Source organism: Barbus barbus (genome assembly GCF_936440315.1).
Source record: "Barbus barbus genome assembly, chromosome: 29".
Taxonomy (NCBI): Eukaryota; Metazoa; Chordata; class Actinopteri; order Cypriniformes; family Cyprinidae; genus Barbus; species Barbus barbus.
This window is the reverse complement of record NC_136757.1, coordinates 20,867,624-20,894,348: the sequence shown is the minus strand read 5'-3', so window position 1 is coordinate 20,894,348 and position 26,725 is coordinate 20,867,624. Positions and strand designations below refer to the sequence as shown.

At 36.2% G+C, this 26,725-nt stretch overlaps 1 protein-coding gene across 1 annotated transcript in view; it reads right to left on the bottom strand.

Annotated features, from left to right (window-relative positions):
- The window catches only part of LOC306848948 (E3 ubiquitin-protein ligase RNF220-like), a 34,731-nt gene extending 9,828 nt beyond the window's left edge, over positions 1–24,903 (bottom strand). Inside the window, exons 1-5 of the mRNA XM_079383739.1 lie at positions 24,691–24,903; positions 22,609–23,349; positions 2,967–3,093; positions 422–458; positions 241–333 (exon numbers count right to left, since the gene is read on the bottom strand). Of these exons, the coding sequence (XP_079239865.1) occupies positions 241–333; positions 422–458; positions 2,967–3,093; positions 22,609–23,233 (882 nt within the window). The 5' untranslated portion in view covers positions 23,234–23,349; positions 24,691–24,903. The remainder of the gene's footprint in view (positions 1–240; positions 334–421; positions 459–2,966; positions 3,094–22,608; positions 23,350–24,690) is intronic.
- Positions 24,904–26,725: the final 1,822 nt, after the last annotated feature.

The following is a 26,725-nucleotide window of genomic DNA, read 5'->3' as shown; positions in this document are numbered from 1 at the left end:
CATATAATATAATTATAGAACATATATTATTATTTTAAATTCAATTAAAGTCCAGTAGATGGCAGCACTACACTGAGGTCTGTCCCAAACTTTTGATTGACATGTAGTCCAGGAATGGGAAAAGTCCATACTTTAATTAGTTTGATTCTTCCTGTAACTGATTAAAGTTCATTATGTTCTTCAAAAGAAGTGCAAACTACTAATGAAGTTAGATGTATATTACGTGCATTTCGTGCTCACCTGGTACCTGTCGGAGTGCACAGCCTCATCAGCGGGACGTGGAGAGGAGCCGGAGGAGGAACCCTCTCTCTTTATGTGCATAGAGAACAGAGACTGAGAGAGGTAGAGCGGTTATTATTGCCTGTAGACATAAATCGATTGTAAATAACAAGTGTTGTGAAGTACATTGGAGAGTCCGTACCTTAGCAGCGAGGCATTCCTTTTGAGCAGGACCCTGACTGTAAACAGGAGAGAGTGTTATTAACACATATTTCATCACCACAATCCCATTACCAACAAAACACGGCCTTGTTTTAAACACAAAGCTTGAATCAGAATAAGCAAACATGTTCGGAAATGAGGGATCAGGTTGCATATTGTTCTCAACCGACATTTCCTTCACAGTCAAATAAAAATCATGTATAAAAAAAAGCTGTCTCCACTCAGGTCCTGTACAGCAGGAAGGCTCTAACACACCCTGGGGCCGAGTTCAATTTGACACAATTACTGTCCACAGCTCTGTCACTAAGCAGATTATGGCTATAATTTCTTTATTGGAGAAATCTTTCATGTGTTCAGAGTGGCTAATGTGCCACCCTGCCTCGTCTGATGCTGATAGCAAACGTTGAGAAAGCGCATTATTAGCTTGCTATGATTTTCGTAGGGACTGCCTTGAGCTTGACTGGCTGTGAAATGTCAGGAACAATGTAACAGCTTGTAATTTGTGATGTTGCAATGATGGAAGAGACAGGGAGAAGGGTGGAGGCATGGTGCACATGCCCGGAGGCTGTAGATAAATATGCCATCAAGACCTGGAAGCATTTAATGTGCCTTTGGAAGGGACAGGCTACAGGGAGGAGGTGTCAGGGAGTTTGTGTGTGTATATATATATATATATGTGTGTGTGGGTGTGTGTGTGTGTTCATTGTCTCAATCTGCTTTAATTCTGCCCTTCCTCCATCTCTCCTGCTCTTGTCTCCAGTTTTGATCTCTGTACTATGGGCGGCGATGCATTTTCCTGGATGAGATTTGAGTAAGAGTGACAGAAGAGCATGCTGACTGTCAGCGGCACTTTATTGTCTACGTGCTCCGGCCAACAAAGAGACTGAGGCAGTACAAAAAAATCAAATCAACCCTCGACTGATCGGCTGATGATCTCAGATTGAGCTGGATGGACAGAAAAACAAAAGAAGACATGAGCGAAGCAGAGGGAGATTGATAGATTATTGATTGTCTGATTGATTTGTGTCGTCTCCATGAGAATTGCAGGTGAAGAATGAGGGGGAAAGAGTGTGACAGCAGATAGCATTGGGATACATTATTTATTTATAAGTTAAAATCAGTTAAATAAAACTAGTATTAATAATAAAATAATAAAATAAAAATAATAAAATTATTGCAGTTATATTAGGCTTCAGCATCCCCACAACCAAGCTGTTTGAAGAATTAATGGTTGGAAGGATTTCTTTCTTCCAAGGAAGCATAAGTAACTAATCAAGTAAATAAACAAGTTTTTATTTTTTCCTGAGTGTGTATTTACACTAAATGCAAATAGCCGCCTTGTTTGCAGAGGCTATTTACACCAACTCCACCCACCAACTTGTGATTGGTATAGTCAACATTATAAAGAACAGCTATGAATCATCAGCTCCAGTGGTGCAGATGATAAAACTCGTGCCGTGGTCTTTTTGACGCGAATGACCCGGGTTCGAATCTGCCTTTTGCTGAACTTTTTTTCCTCCTTTTTCAAATCTCATATCACATCGTAAAGGCATTTAATTTGAAAAAAAAATTAAGGAAATAACCCCAAAAAGTTGAAAATAAAGTATCGGGTAGGGTAGGTGTAGGAAGGGCTTTATTGTACCAATAAGGTGGCATCCATTTAATAATTTGAATTAAAATGATCATTTACACTCAATACGCTATTATCGCATACTGTTTTATAATGTACTACAATACTGAAGTGCAGATAATTGCCACTATTTGCAACAAGTAGTATAAATAGCAAAAAAATCCTGCTATTTTAACAGTGTAAATAGAATCTATAGCTATTTGCACTAAGTGCAAGTAGCCGCTGCCTTTTTTGGGGGGATTTTAGATTATGGCAACACAATACAATCAAGAACCACAAAAACTGGGACAACATTTGGATATTATATTATTTTTATAGTTTTTTTCTTAATTTTCTTTTAGATTTTTCAGTTTAAATAATTAAATATTAGATATTAATAAATTAATATTAAATTAAAATGTATTGATTTCTTTCTAAATGGTTTACATAAACAAAAACAGTTATTAAATAAAGTTATTAAAGTTAAAGTAATAATTAAAGTTATTGTTTGATTTCTTTAGGCATTTTTGATTATGGCAACAAAATACATTCAAGAACCACAAAAATTTGGACAACATTGGGATATTATTATTATTATTATTATTATTATTTTATTTTATTTTTTTAAAGATTTTTTTATTTAAATAATTAAATATTAGATAATTTATATATGATCAAATAAAATGTATTTATTTCAAAATGTTCACAAAGTTATTGTTTGATTTTTCTTAGCCATTTTTTATTATAACAAGAAAACAGATTTAAAAACCACAAAAACTGGATCAGCATTGGGATACTCTCGATTTAAGTTTTAAATAAAAAAATGCTAAATAAAATAATAAACATACATACATGTATATATAAATATATAAAGACTGTTGTCAAGAGTGTGTTGAGAATGAATTGGAGGATGTACCTATTGTGCAGCTGCATTAGATGCTCCATCTCCTGCTCCATGTGTTCCTGCAGCTCTCCTGGTCGCAGCACAGCATGACAGATCGGACACATGGGCGTCTGAGTGTCATACAGGGCCTTCACTTTACCTGGAGAGACAGGTGAGAGAAGGACACACAAAAGAGACATGCTTTATTATTATAAACCTACAATGAGCATTAAAGAGAATACTATACAATGATAAAAATCATCTAGTCCAGGCAGATGCGTAACTTAAAAGAAGCTCATCAACATGACAGCAGAGACAGAGTAGCAATACCGAAGTGAGGTCATAACAGGCTAACAAGTGGCCAAATGAAAGCAAATAGATGTGAATAAAACATGGATCTGCATGTAAACGTCACCTGGAGCCATGCCCTTGACAGTTGGCCCCACTGTGAGTCCCCACTCTTTTAAATTTCATCTATGGTGCAGCTCAAATAAATTCACTGACAAGTACTAACTGCTTGCATATCTGCCTAAAGGCAACCAGCATCAGTAAACAGGGACTCTCCTCGGGGTGCTCAAATCGGCCGGGGGGGGGGGGGGGGGGGGGGGGGGGGAGTCTATTAATTCCGTAACTCTGTTATTTAATGTGGCATCATAAATATCTAGCCTATATTGCTAAAGATTTGATAAATAGGGGTTTCCCCCCCATATTGTTTGTTTTAACCTTTTATTATTATTTACACTCACATTAATATTGTGAAATATAATTGCAATTTAAAATAGCTTTTGCATTTTAAAATATTTAGTTTTACTTATTCTTGTGAGCTATTACTCCAGTTTTTGGTGCTCAAGTCACATTTCTTATTATTTTCAATGTTGAAAAGAGTTGCACTCCTTAATATGTGGAAAGCATGATACAAAATTCATAAGAACAGCATTAATTTACAATAGAAATAAAAAATGAATGAATGAGTGAGGCATTTATATAGCACTTTACATGTGGGTGGGGGGGGTGCTCTCCTAAAAAAAAATTACTTAACCCAAACTTTTGAATAATTGTGTACATTTAAAAAATGTAACATAAGACAAAAAAGTCATGAAAATTAACAGAAAATTACTTTAAAAGAAAACAGGAAATTATCATCCTTAGATGGTCCCATTGCATTTTTCCCCAAGTTATAGGATGACTGCACAAGCCAACATCCATATGACAACTGCCAGCATCATGATGGGAGACGAATTCTGAGACGGCCATGAACTGACCTTTCCAAAATGCCACATTTCATCCTGGCTTCCTGTCACATTATGACAATATGTCACAAGCCCAAAAAAGACAATACTAGAGGCTTGTATTTCACAGAGCCGCATGCAAAGGGGTAAACAGTCACATTACTGGAGGCCAGATGAACGTGGCTCTCTTGGTAATTGATTGACGTGAACTGTATTGGTTGCAATGGCTTTTTCAAAATGTCAGAATTCAGAATTCAGACAGCCAACGAGGTTTGAGATCACATATTTCTTGTGTTCAGTAATCCATGAGGAACATTTTAAATTGAGAAACTACTTTGAATAGAATATAATATAATAGAATAGAATAGAATAGAATAGAAGTGAAATTTGAAGTCAGGTAAAAATGGAGGTCCCTTAACGATTTCTGCCATGATTTTGCCTTTCAATAACTCCATAATGGGCGCGACCTTTCAGTAATCCGAGGGCATGTGAGAGGCAGGCGACTGGCAGGGGGCTTGTTCCCTGGCAGACTTTCTGAGGAGAGTGGCAGTTATAAAACAGAATTGGCCCACTCCACACCTGCCATGAAGCCCCGTCAAGTGGCCTGAACCCGTCTGGTTCGTGTTTAAGACATCAAATGTTTCATTTTATACAGGGGATTTCATCGTTCCTTCAATATGCGTTCTGAAGTGCAGGAGTATGCGAGCTCCAGTGAGTGTTTTTATTGAGGAAAATAATGGGCCATTGAAAAAGGCTATTTAATAGGCAACATAATAGGCAATGTAGCAACACATCTGCTGTGGAAAGTCATTTCCTTCAGTTTCAAAGGTATTTTCTTGATTCAGACCTTCTTTCATTAATCGGCTTAAAAGCAGCTTAATCACTCTGGCACTGGACCAGGTACATGTGGAAAAAAGTCCACGTTTGCTGTTATTGAAGGTAATCAATGTCTGAAATTGGAGGCAGAGTGGAAATATTACCACAATAAATCCTAGAGCTCGGCTACAATTGCGACAGAGAGACGTTGCACACGTGCATGTTCGATATTATAAAGCGATCTATTAGATTAAAGTGAAAATGGCTTCCATTAACATCCTTACTGTCAAGTCAATGAGCTCATTCTGTTCTGTTCCTGCCCCCACATACTTTTACTGGCCAATCAGTGTCTCGTTAATGAATATTTACTGAATATTCAAATATATCAAAACCCCTTTAAAAAAAAAATACACAAATGTCTAATGTCAAATGCCAAAAAAATAAATTATGGTACACAAATTTAAAAGGAAAATTAACACGTCTATGCAACAACAACTGAAAGGCAGCTAGTACACAGAACTTGGAAATATTTGATTTTGATACAAATACCTTCTCAAGCTTATTACTATCAATATATATTATTTTAGTAAAACATAAACAACAACAAGGCACACAAAAAGCAAGAAAATTTAGGTTGGGCTTGTAGGTTATGATCTCAGATACAGAAGAGAGTGATCAGTGTCTTGGAAATCCCTCCATCATAAATGTCTCCATAAAGATGAGGGATAGAAATCTATACAGCTGCCCGATAAAGCTGTGGCACTCATCACTCCAGAGAGCTGATTGCTGCCTTTAACTGTGTGCTGTGTCAAAGAGTTCAGCCCTGGAGAAACATTCAAGACCAGGTTCAGTTCTACAGGAAGACAAATGAGTAACAACAAATACAAATGATTCACTGAGCTCAGGCTCAGAGTTCTCTCTATTCTTACATATTGTGATGCACATCCAAGTCTTTTTTTTTTTTTTGTAAAAGAAAAAATATAGGGTGGGTTCTCAATTATTGACTGGATGAATAAGAGTTTGCGCCAAATAATTAACTGGACAAGTCAGGCATACGTCGCCAGAGAGAAGTTTGCAGTCTCACCAGAAGATTGAGTTATGCCATTTTGAGGTCAAATTCAAACACTCAATCAATAAATACTTCAAAGTAATTAATTAAACGTGCATGGACCAGTATTATTTTAGCATTATTAAGATACTATTATAGTTTTCACTAATGCTTTCAATGAGTTTTTTTTATTTTATATTTCCTGCTTTCATGTTATATTTCATGTTTTTGCAATTTTAGTCTTTTGTCATTTTTATTTTATTATTTTTTTTATATGTCTATATAGTTTTTATACATTTTTATTTCAGTTGTAGTTAAACTTAAAATAAAAAATAAAAATGTTGCCTTGGCAATTACATAAAATTAATAAGGCTTAAGGTTTTTATTTTATTTATTTTTATTTCAAGTAATGAAAATTATTTTTGGTCCCACTTTATATTAGGTGGCCTTAACTACTATGTACTTACATTTAAATTAATCATTTGGTACAATGCACTTATTGTGTACATACATGTTTTTACATTGTACTTATATTTTTAAAAATACCTATATATAATTACATCTGTAATTAATTTATGTAATTACATTTATAATTACACTGTTGACCCATCCCTTAAACCTTAACCCACCTTTAAACCTACCCATACCACCAAACCTGTCCCTAACCTTACCCGTATCCCACCTCAATAGCAGCAGAAGTGTTTTGCAATAGAATATGAACACAATAAGTACATTGTACTTGTTTTTTGATGTAAGTACATAGTAGTTAAGGCCACCTAATATAAAGTGTGACCACATTTTTTTATTGTTTTAGTCTTAGTGAAATATAATAACTGTGGCACAGATGAATCGTTCACAATAAAATCAATAAAATGCACTTAGAATATAGATAGAGGAATTTCCATTTCATGCACACAAAAAATATAGATGCATGATCATTGCAATATATATCCCGACCCTGTGTATCACAGCCAATATGTTATGCAATCCTAAAATAACTCAACACAACTAGACTTGATCGTGTGACCACCATACATTCATTATCCTTTTGAGCAATCTTTTAACAAACCTATGTAACCACATCTCTCCAGCTCATCTACAGAAAATCAATACAATGTGTCCAGATAGTCAAGAAAAGCAGATATTCAAACATGCAATCCTTTAAGATACTCAAGAGAGCTGACTATGGACAACCAGTGCTGTGCTAAATCTCAAAATATGTGCATTAAGGCAGATTTTTTTTTTAAGGACATTTTTAAAAATAAAATAAAAAATAGATTTTTACAGAGTGTTCGTTCTTGTGGTTCCTTTATGTAATAAATCTAATTTGTAGTGGATCTTTTAGCGGTTGGCAGTGTTCTTTAGGGCTGGGACTGGGATGAGAGGCTCCATGTGGACTTTCATTATTTTACGTATTCCTCAATTCCCCTAGATTAATTATAAAATGGGAACGTAACAACTTGTAAATAAACACATTATATCTTTATACCTGCTAATATCCACAGCATACAGCAATATGCTGCAGATTTGGGCTGGTTGTTAGCAAAGAACTGGGCTACAGTGTCTTTCAGAAGGTTATTTTGATAGTAATTGATATTGAGGGTGGGAATTATTCTCTAGATCTTCTCAACAGGCTTAATTAATGAGCATTCAGGGAATCTTAAATAACAGAGACAGCCAGATCAATAGTAGTGATCAGCAAGAAAGCACCATGTGAAAAGAGAGTGAGAAAAACACAAGAAAATAATATTGGGGGAAAATGAACATGATTGTGTAAGGTTAAGCCTTTGGAGGAACAATTACACAATACACATCGCAACAATATGATGCAGTCAGCATGATATTCTAATGACACTCATTAACCCTCATCCATTCCTATGTCATGACTCATCTGTGTTGTGATGGTCATAGACCATCATTCCCCTCCCAGATAAGCTCCCATTATTTGATGGGTGGGTGCTGCTTTTTTTATGGTCTCCCCAAGAACTCATCAGCAGGAGTTACAGGCTGTGAAGGCAGACACTTCAAATAAACCAAGTCTGAGAAACTGGCCAAGATGAAGACGCACACCTGCAAACCAGAGGACACGAGAGACAATCATGTCTAAAGTCCACACAGACAGAGTAACTGAAGTATCTGTACTACACCTGTCTGTGTGTGTGTGTGTGTGTGTGTGTGTAAACACATGGGTACAAATGTGGAAATGGGAATGAATGAGTGTCCATGTACACACATACCTTCTATGTGCAAGTATATGAGTGCATGCGTCTATGCGATTATCATGGAACATTTTGTTGAGTAGGGCACTATAGTGGTATGTAGGCTTGTTTTTAAAAAAATTAGAAAAGATTACGGCTTTTGTTTGTGTTCAAACATAACTTCATCCATCCATCAAACCACTTATCCTCTATAAGGTTGGGGGAGCATTAACTTAAATAATATGTATGTGTATGTGTGTTAATGCATTAATGAACAAACATGAATTAACAATAAACAATAGCATACTTATAAATTAACATTTACCTAGATCAATAAAATGCTTTTAAAAGGAAGTGCTTTTATAAAATGTTTTTATAATCAAGAAAATACTCTCAGTATTTCAAAATTTCATGTCTAATTCAATGTTATGCTGCTGTTTCTTTGTAATTGTGTGAAATTTTACTAGCAATTTCTACTAAATCAAACTATATATAAAAACAAATTCGTAAGTTGATTCAAAAGTCACTGCAAAAAAAAAAACTGTTGTGTGTGTGTGTGTGGGGCCAAACCCCAACTCTTTGTGCAGACAGCTCTGTCTGCACAAATCATAATGGGCCAGTCGGGAGTCAATGAAGTGACAACTAACACCTCATAAAACTTGAGCTTGAGGGGCTGAACTGCACTAAGCCTCACTGTAAAACACATACGCACACAAACAATTAGAAATGCACACACAACCAAATATTATTAAACCATGTATTTATACATAAAACACAGGACTTCAGGTGAATATCCATTTTTGAGTGTTGCTACACGGCTTGGACACCAAACTCATATCTACAGTGCCAAGCTATGTTCTTGTTATTAAAAACAAAAAAAACATATAATTGTCATTATTTTGCCTCAATATCAGTCTCACCCACCCACATTCAATACATTCTTATGGAGCAGGTGTGAGCAGCTCAGACTAATGAGGCCGATAGACCATAATAACCCATTTCAATCTAACGCAACCAACTCCCACATATGTGCTGATAAGATCTGATAGCCTTGCACTGTCAAATACAGATACCCTGACAAGGTAAAGAAAGCCTGGGATGCTTTGAAGATGATCTTGTTTTGGAATAATACAGATTTTGAAACAGCTTTTGGAGGATGTGATCAGAGGATCCTCAAAGAGGGTAACAGGGCTTTCACAAAAGTCGGGAGCACTCTGAAAATTAATAATAACCCAATGATGAAAGAGCAAAATTGATTACCCAGATTAAGCACACCTGTGAGTTATCTACATGGTGGAACTTAAAAAAAAACACCATTAGTGGGTTTAGAAATTGATTAAAGGGATATTTCACTGAAAAAATGAAAAATGTGTCATCTTTTACTCACCTTCATGTCATTCCACACCTGTATGACTTACTTTCTGCTGTGGGGGAAAAATTGAGATGTTTTGAATAATGTTCATGCTGCTCTTTTCTATGTAATGAAAAGTGGACAGTGACCAGGGGCTTTCAAGCTCCAAATACCATCATGAAAATATTTACTCACTATATTCAAAGTCTTCTGAAGTCATGTGTTGCTCTCTTGTTTTCTTGCCCTGAAAACTATCCACCATTCATTATTTTTATTGCATGGAAAAAGCAGCTTGAAAGAAAAGGCGAAAGACATGAGTAAATGACGGAATTTTCATTTTTGCTTGAACTCTCCCTTTAATGATTTCCTGTATCATTCTTTGAACAGTTGGATGAAATCTCTGGATCGAAACAGCCATGCTGACACACATTCACACAGAGACAAGTGTATTTATCTGGCTGGCCTGTGGATGGTGGCACAGTGGTTGATTTTCTCATTTTATTGGCCACCGGGGTAGAACAGGCCTGTGCTTGTTCAGAGCCAGCCAGCGAGACACAGGCAGCCTAAGCACACAACTGCCTCACTGGAGTCTCTACCAGTGCCAAACACACACAGAGAGAGAGAGAGAGAGAGGGAGCGAGAGAGAAAGAGAGAACGTCTAACATTGGACAAGATGGTTATATGGTTGCACTCCACAGAGGAAATAGCTGATGAAATGATTCAAAAATAATTGGGTGAATGTTTCAGATTAAAAAAAAAAAGCAGCTCCATTTCATTTTAGTTTACAGACACTGAGATATGTAATACAGGCCACTGGTATAGTCCGTGGGTGTGCAGCATCATCTGAAGTTTGTAAAATCCTTGGAAAGATAAGTAAATTGCCTAAAATTTTAAAATGAATTGCGAGGATGTGTTACTGAGGATCATATAATAATAGAAGAAATCACTGTACTCACAGGTTGCAAAAATTAGAAGAGGGATCTTTTTGAATAGGGCCAAAAAATTGATAGCATACATGTGAGACACAAGCAAAGTAGCCTTGGTTGTAAAGAGTCAAAAATTAAAATTCTGACATAAGATAACATTTTGAAAAATGTTCGTAACCAAACAGTTTTAGTTACTGTTGACTTCCATTGTACAGAGGGAAAAAAACACATTCCTCAAAATATCTTCTTTTATGTTCCACAGAAGAAATAAAGTCATACAGGATTGGAACAACATGAAGGGTGAGAAAATAATGACAGAATTTTCATTTTTGGGAGAACTATCCCTTTGACTCCATTTCGTCAGAACCTCTCATTGGATAATTCCATACAATGTAGGTTTTTTTCATGACGTAAGAAAAAACACAAACACTTTGTTATTAATGACAGTCCTCTGACCTTCGTTTAATAGCAATTCTTGGTCTCCACCTGCTGTGGGAGCTGTGGGAGGACTGGGCCACCCAGTCTGAAGAGAGTTTAACACAGACGAGCTCCTGCGGCACAGAAAAACATGACTTCATCTTGAACGTCTAGAAGCCCATTATGGGTTGAAACAGCATCTGTGTTTTGGACGGCATTCATCCATGTATGCTTGGGAATTCGATTCTTAACTCGAACAGACAGTTTACGTAAGACATTATATGTCAGCGTGGCTTTGGCAGGTTTTTAATCCTAGAGGCACATTGACTGACAAATGCAACTATATACATTACATGCTGTTGTGGTTGCAGCAACATGCAACAAACCCATCTATTCCTCTTCCACAAGCTCCGATCAGATTGCATTAATTAATATGCAACGTCTGGGTTAGTTGCATCCAATTGCATCATGAGCAGAGCTATATATATTTTTTAATGGTGGTTGTTGGCTTTACATGGCCAGAATAACCTGCTAAGTGTAATACACTTTATTCTGATAGGTAAAAGTCAGGCTATGTGATAGTACTTTGCTAAATAAAAAGGTTAACAAACTTTTTTCATAGCAAGAATTTGACCTTACTGATACAGTATACATTTGCGGTTTGTCTAAGAAGCCAGTTCAAATCTTCCTCTCGCCATCTTAACCCAAACAAAAGCAACACACCATCACCCTATAAAACTTCACATGCCACAGAGCAAGGCATAATTCAAGCAACCAATGGGAACACGGCCACCAGGCAACCAGTTCAGCACAACATCCAAAAATCCTTAACCACAACCCACTAACATGCTCTGAGCTTGTTGCTCCACTAACGCTGCATTGTTCAGCCCATTAAGTAGCTAAAGGCTAATTAGACAGCTAACGAGTGGAGGGTAGTAATGCTGAGCAAGGAGGGAGTGTGACAGAATCAGGGTTTTCTGCCACACTGCGTTATCTTGGAGGCAGTTAAACCATGAAGAGACTGACAAGTCACTGATGCAGCAAAGGAGAAAAAAATATATTGAGCACTTTTTAAAATATGATTATGTGTGTTTGCCATGCCATGATTATGTGTGTTTAAAGCATTAGAGGCACACATTCTATTCATATCTAGATATTACATACTTATCTTGTTATAGAGAGCCTATGTATTATAAAATATTACAAGATTTATTTTTATATGCTATTATTAAACAAAATTATTTAAATTTATCTAACAATTAAAATAATACAATTAGTAAAAAAAAAAGCATTCAATTATAAATAAATATTATTATTATTATTCATTATACAAATGAATAATATTTAGCTGTGGTTCTATATTTAGATTGTTACTGCATATTTTCTACAGCATTAAAGGAAGTAAAAAAAAATCTTGTTCAGTTTTCTCAGATTTTACAATCATTGTACAAAATTCATCAAGCTGAAGTTCAAACAAATACATAAAAATTTACAAAAACTAGCAATATATATATATATATATATATATATATATATATATATATATATATATATATATATATATATACACACAAACACACACATACATACAAATAGCCTATGTGGTATTTTTCTATTTTATTTCAATTTTACATATTTTGTCTTTAATTTGATGCTTATTTAAATGTTCATTGTTTAATTTAAGCAATATAATATATAATATGCAAACCTCAAGTAAAATGAATAGAATATTAAAACAGCTCATATAATATTTAGATTCACAATAACATTTTTCTTGAGGTTAAGTGATTTTGCTGAAAAAGGAAAATAAAAATCATGCCCTTATTGCCCTATTTTGTACCTTATTCTTTGAAAGTGCTTTTAATATATTGTACTTTTAATATAAGGTAATGTATTTGTCCCATTTTACAATGTGTCCTGCCTGTCTTCCTTTTTAAATTGTAGTCAAGGGGTGACATTATTTCAGGTCATGGCCAGACAGCGTCTCTGCCTTGTTCACCTAGCCAAGGATAACCAAACATACAGAGCCTTCACACAGCCCTGAGTACACACAATAGCCGACGCTCCTCATCTGCCCAGCCTGCCAAAGTCATTCTCTGGGTGTGTACGTGTGTGTGCTCACCTCATCCTTCCCCCATCAATAGCCCAGCAATCCCACGAGCCAATACTCCGTGTCTGTACAGAGGAACAAAGGCCACTGCCAGCTGAGCTGATATAGATCCACAGGTCTCTGTTCTTGTTCAATCAGGTCATGAAACAAATCAGCAGTAAGGGCACTTTGAGCTAAAAGTTCAATCTCCCATCTCATCTGCTCAGGACGCAGCTATCGAATGGCCGCTTAGCATCCACTAATGAGGCTAAATTCTCCTCCTTTTGGACAAGGTCTTGCCCGAATGCCTACAAAGCATAAGACTTTCAAATAAATATCAGATGAAGAGTAATAAACACAAAACACATTTCAGCCAGAAAAGTTCATCACAGATATGCTCTGGAGGATGTGATGCCCTTTTGATTGTGCTAACTCGTGGGAATTGTTGAGTCATAATGAGACTGAACCTTTTAATGCCACAGTGCTTGTGTGGTCCCATGGGCTAATTAGGCCAATTAGCATACTAATTGCCACATGCAAATCAGGAGCATCTCAAGCAACAGAAGCTGAAGAACACCGAAGCTTATGGACAGCAGCCATATTTCAGCCTAATTCCCTGTCCACTCTGTGACACAGACCCTCGTTAGTACCGCAGTAAAAAACATAAGAGGCACATAAAATATTATATACTGCTTGACTGTTGTTTTCTTACCAATTAGCAAAGGACTGATTTATGGTTATGACACAAATCCCCGATAGATTTTAAACTACATTTCCCCAGGCTCTTTCACGCTCCCATGCAAATACACACACATCCCAAGATGCAGAGGGGTCAACGATTAAATTCTGTAAACCACTGAATCAAGTGTTTAATGTTATGAAGACTTTTAGCCAAAGTTTAAGAATGCTGAATTCTGAGAGGCATGCACTGATATAAAAACAAAAATGTAAATAAAAAAAAGTTTAAAATGTTACAAGTGAATTTAGTCATCACATCATCATAAAAAAGGCTATTCATGTTTGAGTTTGCTAAAAAATACATTTTAAAGTGTTATAAAATTAGTGGTTTTGAGACTAACATTAAGTGAGCATTTGATGATGGAAAAGGTAATGTCAGGGGAAATTAGCATGCATAATTAAATATCCAATATTTTTTTCCCAAAAATGTAAAAATTATCTATACAGTAGGAAATTATGCTTTAAAAAATAGATCATGTGGCAAATAGCAAAATATTATTATAACAAATAATATAATTTCTTTTTATATATGTTGTTTTTTTTTAGAAAAAAATACATATAAACAAAACAAATTATAGCATTGTTTCATGATTTTAATAGATAAAATTGGGAAGGTCAAGACCTCTGAGAATGGACAGGCCAAAAACCTTGACGTGTTTAAAATGAGCCACTTTTTATTCTAGGATACATTTGCTACTGAAATAAGCAAATAGCCAGTGTTGTACCAATAAATCGTGCCTACCTTTTTTGGGGTTCAATTAAAGTAATTGGAAGAATATGAGCCATATGAACTATAAACTGCATTTTTCTATTATATGAGAAAAGCTTACAAACGCTCGGAGCTGTTCATTAAAACAGCATTACTTTACTTTGTTTTTAATTTAAAGTTCAGGAGTAAGTGAAACCAATTTACTCCATTAGATGCACAAAAAAGTGGCATGTGTCATCTTTTCTCAATATTGTGTAGAAAACCTCTAAAACGCATGGTTTGTGGTGTGCCAGCTGTGTGTTTAGTGTGACTTGTGTAAAAAGGCTGAATAGCCATTTGGATATTATTACAAACATCAGCCAAGCATCAGTCACTAATGACAGCTCCAGATGTTTAGAGGCCCTACAGGTGGACTGACTTTCAAGGGTCATTCACAAAAACAACAATCTGCCTAAATCGGTGCTCTCTAAAGACCTCTGTACACAGAAACATGTCAGTCATGAACAAATCTAAAATCCGATTGCCGTTACTAAACAATAATTTTTTTGACTACTGCTTTAATGTGCACTGCTTTAATGCACACATGCTCTTAAACTGAATGCAGGACACATTTGCAGAGACACAGGATGAGACGGAGAAGGAGAGACACTATGCATAAGTAAGACACAGGTAGAGACAGAGCAGCAGATGTCAAGCCGTCGTCTGCCTGTTGTCTTTGACTCTGTCGGCCCTCTGTAATGACTATTTAAACCCACATTCTGCCCTTTCTGCCCTCTGCATTTGCTTGACTGATTTGTAGGCTCATGGGACTCGAGATGTGCTATTTTGTACTGAGCCAGCAATCGACAGTCTTTCCTGTCCTCCCTCTCCACCTTGGCCTGCCCCACATGCTTGCAGTCTTCTTCCTGCCGCTCTTTGATGTGAGATCAGAGAGGGCCGCATTGGCACACACAATGCTGGTCAATCAGGTGCAGTGTCAATGTACTTTAGAGCTGTCTATTGCCTAAATAAGTCCAAATGACTCTTTAACAGCATTTAATTAAGATTTTCTCTGGGCTGTTATTTTAACACTGTGATTTAGTCATGTCATTGACATTGACAAACAAGACATTTTGACTTCCAAAGGCACTTTTTGTAATGTCTGTTCAATGCTTTTTGTACGCTACAATTATATGTTGCATCTTTGAATTACTTCATTTGTTTGTTTGTTTTTTGAGTAAATAATCACATAAGTAATAAAAATACAAAAAGAATCTGTACTTGATCTGAATAGGATTACTTAAAAAAAGCAGAAAAGCGCAGAAATTTGTTAATAATGGGGTGCGAGAAACTGTTATCGTAGCTCTGACTTAGCCTCCAGGGCTAAAGCCCCTATTTTATTTGTCTCACGTTTCCAATAACACATAAAAGCCCTGGGTGGAGTAGCGCTGCTTTAACGAGAGCCCCCTGAGTCTGTGAAGCCCTCGTGCTGATCCAGCCAGTAATGGGCCTACAAGCTCCTTGTTAGGCATGTTAATGCATCTGATCTGCAGTCAACAGCAAAAACAAAAAGGGATTTTTTTATGCTAAAGGTTTAAAAGGGTAAGACTATGATCTCCAAATAATGAAGCATTTGGTTAAGTGTTTGTCCAAGATGCTACTGAAGAACATTATTAGGTTGCCAATAGTCTTGATGTATTCAAGTTTCATAGCAGAATTCCTAGGGTTAGGGTCTGTTTGAATATACAAAACATTGCAATTAAAACCTATTTATAAATTCTGAAACTGAACCGGATGTAATAATCATAGTGTTAAATATTGTAATAATCAAATAAAATGAACAGGACAAAAAAGAGATACAGTAACTAAACACAGACTAAGAAATAACTGAGCTGGGATGACTGGAGTTTGCTTGAAGACAGTATGGGTGGTACACAGACCTCCCTTCTAATTCACATTCCTTCCATCTGGAGAAGATGAATTAGGAAGAAAACAAGAGAAGAACATCAAGCCCCCGACCAGGATGAAAGCTCTCCCACTTAAGAGAATATTAGGAGAGTAAACTACTTCAGCAGCGGGGGACAAAATATCAATTTAGCCTCATTTAACATCAAACAGAATAAGTGAAAGTAAATGACTACTATTTTTTTTTTACAAGTTGTTTTCACCTGCAAAATTATGTAAATTAATCATATACGTTATTGTATTTTATTAAATTATATTATATTATATTATTGTACTTCATACACAAAGAATATAATATTTTTATTATATTATATTATAACAGGACTTTTTGTGCAAAACCTGCTGGCTATTAAATATTGAAGTACATATTTATCGCAACATCACTTACCCTCTTCAGAACGCAATTTCATCATCATATACCGTATGTCACATATTATACTATATATTATATTACATTATATACTGTATAATGAATAATATAATATAATATACTATGAGACTTTTTTTTTTTGCAAAGCCTGCTGGCCAATAAATATTATAATAAATCTTAATATATCCTCTTCAAAACACAACTAAATATCAAAACAGACCTTGCAAACCTACAATCTTAAGGACAGAGGGGGGATGAGAGGAACATCAGAAGATCAATACAACTCTGGACAATCTCCCCAGATTTATGATCTCTGTGGCAGCCAGTTGAATACAGTCCATCTGCAGTTCTCACAATGAGCCACATTTTACAGCATCTGCCAGCTGTAGCTCATACATATGCTCTTTTTGTCCCTTACAGGCACCCTTAATTAGGCCACCCAATCACTTTGCTTCATAAAGGCCGTACTGCCATAGAGACAAGAATCAACTTCTCTTGGCACACATACAGGGGGAGCAGGCGAAGCAGTGATAACATTTTTAGGGTCTCCTCTACCATTCAGGTTTGATCATGGGGATTAGAGATACTACCTGCTGTATGATAAGAAACAAAAGACATAATATTTACAATGGCAAATTCAATTCACCACCCCAGGCAATAAAGTCAAACCCAACAGGGTAAGGTGATGTACACCTTCACCTTGGCTGTAGATTAGCTGGCTGCTTATTACGGCTCATCTGCACTAATAAACAGAGGCGTTTTTCAGGTTATAAATTAGCACCAGTCAGTGGAGCTGTTACTGTCCCACTGATAAGCTTTATATCTTCTGACTTTTGTTTGCCTCTGTCTCTCTCTGTGAATGAGGTGATCCATGTAATTTCCAACATCAATGAAAACCAGACATCTTACAGCGGTCTCTGGCACAGAGAGAATACACGACAAATAGCCTAAATGATAAAACTGTCATTCTGATTGTGAATCATCGAATCACTACAAATAAACTGGCAGGATGATCCAAACAACCAATTAGAACCGGAATTCCAAACACTGACAGCTCTGTTTCCTGGGAAAACCCTCCAAAGCTGAACATATTATGGAACGCCACTCCTGTATTTCAAAGGAACACTTAAAGATCATTAAAACCTAGAGCCCTGCACGGGCCTCAAAGTTAAGCCCGACATCGCCCGACATCTTATCAGAATTACCGGCCCAAGTCCGACCCGAGCCCATCTTTTTTTTCCCCTTCTCCTAAAAGAGTTTATACTACTGTTTCGGCTATTAAAATAGTTCAGTTTTGTGTGTAATGGCAAAATTATTATATTTCATTTTGTTTTTTTTATTAAGTTAATTTAGAAAAACGTTTGGAGCATTTTTGTTCGTTAAATAGCCTATAAATTTTTGTTTTTTTTAAAGTAAAGACCAAGAGGCCAGCGGCATGAGCTGATCATAGCCTATGTTTGATCAATTTAGCCTTCTCATATCATCACGACTTGCCTAAAATAAAATCTATAGATATACTAAAACAGTTCAAGTATATAACAATGCTTAAACGTTAAACCTGCACTATAATAATAATGTGCGCTAGTCTATATCTAAGTTTGTGCGGAGAGTGGAAGCTAAAGCGTTCTGCAGGACATGGAGGCACCAGCGCAAACACTTGGATTTTTTACAGTGGAAACAAATTAAAATAGCCTACGCCCTCTTTTTTATTCTTTTTTTTTTTTTGATAAAGGTAAGAGTAGAGTAATACATCATTCTGACCTGTAAAGGGTCTACTTGTATTTGTGTGCACTCACAATACCAACAAAAGGTAGTTCTTTTATAAAACAAAGAAAACAAACATGATGTGCTTTCTGCCGTCTCGTCTTGAACAGGAGCGCTTCAAAAAAATGAACCGAAGCTGAGCGAATACATACCTCACAGACATGATAAATATATCTATAGAAAGCTTTAAATTATCACTTAACGCTGCTGCTGTGGGAAACTAAACACCATAGAGCTGCTCTCAGTCACGGCAGCACGGTCTCGTGTTGTTTCCACCAGCGCGGCAATTTTTTTTCATCGCTAATCAATAGATGTCTACAATATAAAATAAGGAGAAACCCAAAACAGGCCCGATGCCTGGCCCGCGTCTGAACTATGACGTGGAAATTGGCCCGAAGCCCAGCCCTAGAGGCTTAAAAATGTCAGGGCCCGTCGGGCCCGGGCCGAAATGCAGGGCTCTATTAAAACCATCTTAACAACTTAAGACAATCTTCTTTAATAAAGCAACAATTGCCACAGAGCTCAGATGTATTTCTACCTTTTTCTATCACATTCGCTGATGACATGTCTAACAGAAGGGGCAAATTACCCTTAGTCTGACCGGATCGGATTAACACATAACTTCAACACATGTTCAACTTGGAGGTAATTGATAGCAAGAACATGACACTCACTTCTTCAAGCTTTCTGCTAAGAGCCTGCTGATGACAGTGGCACTGATACAATATATGATCCCAAACTAAACCTAAACATACTGCCATACTGAAAACCTAACGTTTACCACCATCACTGAAGATTTTGTCCTGCGTAATATTGACAGACAGATAGAGTGACAAATAGATAGAGACAGTTGTGTTCAAACAAAAATCTATTTCCTGGTATTTTACTGGCACAGAATACGATACAAAAAATCATTTTGTGCCTACAACCTTTGCACAGTAGTGTATATATATATTCACACACACACATATACAGGGGCTGTCAAATCAATTAATCGGCGATTAATCACATCCAAAATAAATGTTTGTTTACATAATACATGTGTGTGCAGTGTATATTTATATGTATAGAAATACACACACATATACACATATGTATATAAATACACACACGTCCATTAAGAAATGTATATAATATATATTTATAAATAATATAAATCATATATAATTATGAATACATACATACGTGTAAATATTTTTTAAACGTGTGTATTTATATATGCACAGCACACACATGTATTTTATGTAAACACAAACGTCTATTTTATTAATCACAATTAATTGATTTGACAGCCCTAATATACTTACATATTTCATTGAATATAGTGATATGCACTGATGTACACATACACGAATATACAGTACATACACATACATGCTGAACCCAAAATTCTTTACTGTTTCCATTCCTTCCCTAGCCATTGCATTGCATTGACAAAAAAGTCTTCTGCCTCTTTGCATTTAGCATCCACAAAATCCTGTCGAGACAAGTTGGGAATGGCATTAATATATACAATTATTGTGGAAACCCAGGCACAGCTCTGTAAACAGCGAAAAGCAACTTGCACTTACATTCTGAGTCTGACAATAATGTATGAACTGGCAAATTTCAGCAAGTACACTGTCTGAGAAATTTTATGCCAAGCACACACCGCCTAAGCCCAGAAAGCAGCAGGGCACAAGACATTTACCCACACTTACTGTTGCTCTTTCTTTCTCATCAGCTGAAAAAAATGTAAAATGCCTCCTGAAGGAAAATAAACATGATTCGGCCCAGTGAAGACATCTGTCCTTTGAAAAGAATATAAAAGATCTAACTGTTTAAACAGCTGTGAGGATCCTCTGTCCTTTTGAAACTTTTTGAGAGACAAGCACTGAAATAACACAGTGCTTAGAGTCATGGCCCAAGGGTCAGATATTAGACAAATGACAAATCTCTTTCTGATGACACAACAGCATGTGTGTGAGGTTGTGTACCGGTTATCAGACCAGATTAATCTAAACTCTGATTTACAGTTCATGGACCTAAATTATTCCCAAGCATAACACCTGTACTTACTGAACATATACTCTTTATGAATCTTAAAGAAAAAAACAATATAATAATAACATATATAATAATAAATAGCGATAATCAATAAATCATATATATATATATATATATATATATATATATATATATATATATATATATATATATATATATATATATATACGCACACACGCTTAAATTCGTAGGACATCAGAACTGTGTGTGTGTGTGTGTGTGTGTAAAAGCCAACAAAACAAAAATATATATTTTTTTTTTTTTTTTGAAAGGAAAATATGGCCCACTATGCAAGCATACACATACACACACTCACATACACAACCAAGTATAATTTGGCGTATTAAGGAGTATGGATGCATCCAATCCTCTGTGTCAAAAAAGAGTATGTCGGTAACCCACTTCTAGATGAGGCGAAAACTTTTCTAAAAGAACCTTGATGTGGGGCTCTTTTTCCCAACAATATCTCTTCTACCTGTCAAAGTCAGTCATTATTTTTCCTATTGACATTCGTCTCTGATATAGCGTGGCTCATCAGCCCCCTCTGTCTTTCAAGTTGTAGGTTCTACCCCTCCGCCCCCACAAGGAGTTCTGATGTCCTACGAATTTAAGCTTGAGTGTCTTTTTTCCCCGTCCCGCTGCGCCGCACAAACGTGGGGTCCTTCGCCACGGCGGCCAATTACAGAGAAAAGTAATGAGCAGCCACGTTCTCCTTACAGCCCAGATTGACACTCTCTCCCACTCATTTGTCAACAAATCAGGATGGATGGTGTGGGGGCGATATTGAGCCGGAGGTGTCGCACTCAGAGACGCGGTTGCCGAGCAGCATCTCCTGCTCGTTATCATTGACAAGTTGTCTGGAGCTGAGAGATTTGCGAATCCTTCGCCTTTGTCATCTCAAGATCATTTGTTCGTGATTCAGTACTTATTCCGTGCATAGCCTAACGGTTACAGCCTACTCGGGTAGACTAGGCCTACTTTTGGCATTTATCTGTGGACTGCATGGGACTTATATAACAAAACCAGGAGCTGTAAGCTACACTTAGCACATACAAACAAAACTTAGTTTTCTGAAAGTCACGCAAGAAATAGTCGCAGATCTTAGTGCCCTAAGGCAGACCTATATTAATGTGTACATTGTTTACAACACATTCCAATAGCAGCAATAATTATTTAATAATAATAAAAAATAAAGTAGAAATGTTATAGATGTGAAGCAGTGGGCTTTGCACATGTTCAGGACATATATGAGCTCTAGGCTGCTGTCCCAATCCCATTCTCCCTTCTCTTCTCTCACATCTGCTTATCTATCTGCGCTCTACTTTCCTATAAAAATACAGGCAAAAAAGACCTGCAATTATCTAAAAATACTTAATATTAATGTTAAATAATAATGTTTAATATTTAAATATTATATAATATATTTCAAACTTATACATTTTATATATATATATATATATATATATATAAAACTTATACAATACATTTTATATATATATATATATATATATATACAATGATATATATTATATAATGCATGTATATATTACATACATATTTTAACAATTTAATATATTTGACAACATTATACATATTTACATAAAACATAAAACATACACTTTTACATATTTTTTAAATATTTAGGGGGGCTTTTTTTGGTCTTTGTGCTCTCTCTAAGCACACATATACATATATATATATATACATACATACACATATATAAGTACACACACACACACACACATACATATATATATATATATATATATATGAAGAGTTTATTTGCAAAAACAGATAACTCCGTTTTTATTCATTTTCTTAAATTATGTTTTTATTGTGTTTTATTGTGTTAGATAGCTGTATTTTTTAGTTATTATTATTTAATCAAAACAACCCAACTGCAGTTTGATTGATATTAATTGGAATGCAGGACAAAAAAAAACATATATACATATATATATATATATATATATATATATAGTCTATTTACATTTAAATACACAGAATATCATGTGATGTTAGATACTTACTTGGTTCTTTGTGCTCCTCTGGGCCAGATGAACCCTCTACCAACAGCCCAGACAAGCCAAAGAGCTTCTTCCCAGCATCCTCAGCTACCTTCAGGGTGTTTGGTGAACCAGTAGGAACATGAGCACCCCCAAAGTCAAAATCTTTTCCCTCCACATCTGTGTAGCGGAGGTGGGGTGATGCCTCTGGTTCTAGACAGCCCTTCAAGCGCTTGGCAGGGAGGAAGGCAGACTGGTAAGACCCTGCATCTCGCTCCTCAGGTGGGGAGGAGAATGGCCGGAAGGCCCCCACCGCTCCATGGTTCAGCATACCAAGCGGTGAGCAGTCAAGATTGGGTGGGGCAAACTGTGGGTGAAGGTGGAGCAGAGGGGTGGGAAAGTCTCGAGTGGGAAAGCCTCCTTGCCGATGATACATGGAGGCAAAGGTGTATGAGCCGCTGGGGAACGGGAGGTGCATGTCCTTTTCCAAAGTGACCGGCACTCCAAACGGTCGAGGGGGCTGGCAGGGTACAGAGGCATCTCGTCCAGCCTCAGCCGTTGATGCCAAAACCATGAGGGCAGGGGAGGTCAGAGGGCTGGGCATGTAGGAGGAGTTCTCCATCTTAAAGGCAGTCCGATGGAGGTCCATTTGAGCGATGAAGTGTCCACTTAAACTCAGTGTAATGTGACGAAGAGGCCTGAAGAGCACTTGACACAATGCTTAAAGACTTAAGCCTTACAGATCAGTCATTCTCTGACGGATATCTGTTGGACAAAAAAAATAAAGAAATCTAAGTCAGAATTATGAGCCCAAAAAACAAAAGAAAAGCAGTTATTTAAGTAAACAGGCTTAAAATTTATATTTTCATGCAGTCATTTTCTTTCTTTAAAAAAAACAAAAACTGTCACACGACTTGAGACAGAAACATTTAGTGGCTAGAATAATTAGACCACAAATGAGTCCTTAAAAATGCCTAATAGTGCGTGCAGGATGAACATTATTGTGTGAATTTAAACAACAAGGTGTTATTAACAGAAGTATGTTAAATAAAGTTAAACAAAGGTTGAGCTAATTAATGAAATGCATTTTCATAAATAAATAAATAAATCACTACATAAAATGATTTGTTTAATTTATTCTTGTTTAGACTACATGTCTCATGTATGGTGCTGGTGCTGCTGTTCTGCGTTAATTAGTATCTATCAATTTTAAACAGCTCTACACTTCCCTGAATGTTTTTTTGTCTGTTTTATGAAGCTAGACTTAATCTAAACTCTAATAGGCATACTCTTAATTTAGTGTTTGGCAATCCCACTTTAAATAGTTTAAGATTAATAATGCTAGTGAACTTTTTGTATTGCTAATTTTAAATGGATAAAAAAAAAAATTAACTAGACATTTTAGAACAATTTAATCCTGAATATATTGTTTTAAATAACGAGCTATTTATATACACGCTTGGTCATTTGCAAATAGCCTAATTGCGTATCTAAAGACATCAACAATTGCATATCATAATAACTATTATTTGTAATAACAATGATAATAAATAAAAACTTTAAAAGTTAATTCAAAAGATATTAATTATACGGATCAATTCATTATTTGTGCCTGTCATTGTTTTTATAATACAAATAAATGTATAAAACTTACCATTTTTACATGAGTTCGAATAAGCGGTGAACAAAATTCTAAATATTACCTTTAAGAGAAATCTGCTTTAGCCTAAATTCGATCTAGCTATATAGTTCCATTCGGTTGCTGCCAGAGCTTAAATTTAGACTTAAACTTTCTGATTTGAAGGTGTTAAAAGTTGTTCAGGTCACAGGTGCAATTGCGTTCTTTGAAAGATGTAATTATGCAGCTTTCCCAAAAAAGTAATAGCCTATCATACAACTTTTCTTGAAAACGTGATAAATTTGATGCATCTTAAACTCCGGAAAAGTTAACTCATAATACAGCACGCGACAACTAAACGTAGCTATGATCCTATAAACTACTATAAACTAAACATCTAGCATAACACAACAAGAAAAACTTGCGAAAACATATTGTCCAGCAAATATCACATTAGTAAAAAAAACAGGACTTGTTGTAGTACTCACAATACTGTTGTCAAACATCTTTATCATCTCAGTCGAACATCAAACTGTTATTTTATCCAAACTCGAACCCAGATTATGTCAGTTAAAAGAGTTCGCAAATAACTTAAAGAAAAAGCGCAAAAAGACGCCTTAGAAAAGCTATTTTACGGTTTTGAAAAGAATCACGGAGGTTTAAAGAGTTGAGCAGTTTAGCGCGTGCCACCGCTGTGATGTAGATTATGCAGATGCGCGCGATGTGTCAACATCCGATCCGCGCGCACTTCTGTAAATGCTGGCGAGTCGCTCACTGTACTCGCTCCCTCTCTCTCCTCTCGGCCCGTCCCGCTCTGTTAACTTTAAATTTATCATCTTCTAGCTCTCTGTCCGACTCGGATGTTTTGTCAAATGTAGATCTCCATCCCGCGCCTCTATAGGGAATGCCAATTTATCTGAAGCATATAAATGAACACCAAACACTTCCAATGCCTCAAACATACCTTTTGTATGTGTATTAGTTAGTACGGACTCAATACACCACCACGGGTGTCCATCTGCTGGTTAAACATCATATAGCACCTTTAGCGGTGCATTCAATTCACTTCATCTGCCATCCTTCAGAGAAAATGATTGTATTACAAACAGTGTAAGTGTAAACAAGCTACCACAAATATAAAACTGTGGCTTATTGACTGTAAAACAAATGCTGCTTCTTTTCCCTCTTATCAAATGTTCAGTTGTTGAACGATAAACTGCAAAAACGTTCCATCCATTTCAACATCTGTATTGAATCTCATTTAGCCTATTATTATAGCGTAGTATTTTATTATATATAATATATGAATCCAGTCTTAAAGTCAATAGGCCAATATTAATGCAATAAACAATTTGGCCAATGTAAACATAATAAATTGAGCATAAATAAAAACAAGCATACGCCTACATTTACTAAAGACTTTGGCCATCCTGTCTCATAATGAGAAACTGTTCGTATAGAGAGAGAGAGAACATAAAATAAAGTTACTCTCTCATAAAGAACTAAGGTATTAGCTTGAGTAAATTAAATCACAGTTTAATAGAGGTTTCAGACCCGCTAATTATGACTTCCGAGATCATTAACAAAGTCTTTTAAGTCTCTTGCTTCATAATCCAAGTCCTTAAATGAAAATAAACGAATAAATTTGTATGCTAGAAGGCATGTTTTTGAATATTGAGTCGCACTCTTCTTTTTGAAATTCATTTATTCAGTGGTGAATCAAATTACTTCAGTTAATTCTGCAAAGCCATGAACCTAATTGGAGTTTAATTGCTGTTTGTAAGTTTTCTGGACAAGCAAGAGAGCAGCGTCTTCAGATGCTTCATAAAATGTCATGCACTGGCAGAACGCTTTATATAAATTGCATATATTTAGTTCTGGAGGAGTTAGAAATAAAATGTTATTTTCTCTCCAAATATACATATAGGCTATAGAGGAAGATATTGTTGGCAGACTCAGGATGGAGAACTGTAGTAAGTGTCAAAGTGATGAGCTGTCTGCGCTGCCTCACCATCTGTGCATAAGTGTGCGTGTGAACCGAAGAACTCCCAACATAGGCAGAAGGCTTGAGTGTGACAAGGAATACAGCGAGACGCATTATGGTGTCCATCATTGATCGCTTCCTCCCAGGAGTCTTGGCGCCTGCTACCAGGAATCAAAAGGTTAAAATATGATACTCCCCTGTTCTCTCCCCCTCAGTGTCCCAGCAGCACCTCTGTTTACAAATTCACATCGCATTCTCTTTCACTCAGAGTATCCCGCAACCACATCTCCACAACAGAATGCAAACAATACGGTCTTAAAATCTGACATCATAGAGTATTTTCTAAACTAGAAACGCAACAGAAAAACTAGTTATTTTCATACCGTGCTGAAATAATTTCACATACATAAGGGTTTTTAAAACGGACAAGGACATGCAGCAAATCCTCATGACTTTTTGGTCAAGTCCGGGCGGGCGCACAGACCTTAGGGGGCTGAACAGGAGTGTATGGGCTGTGAAGTGAGTAACAGTGAAAGGCA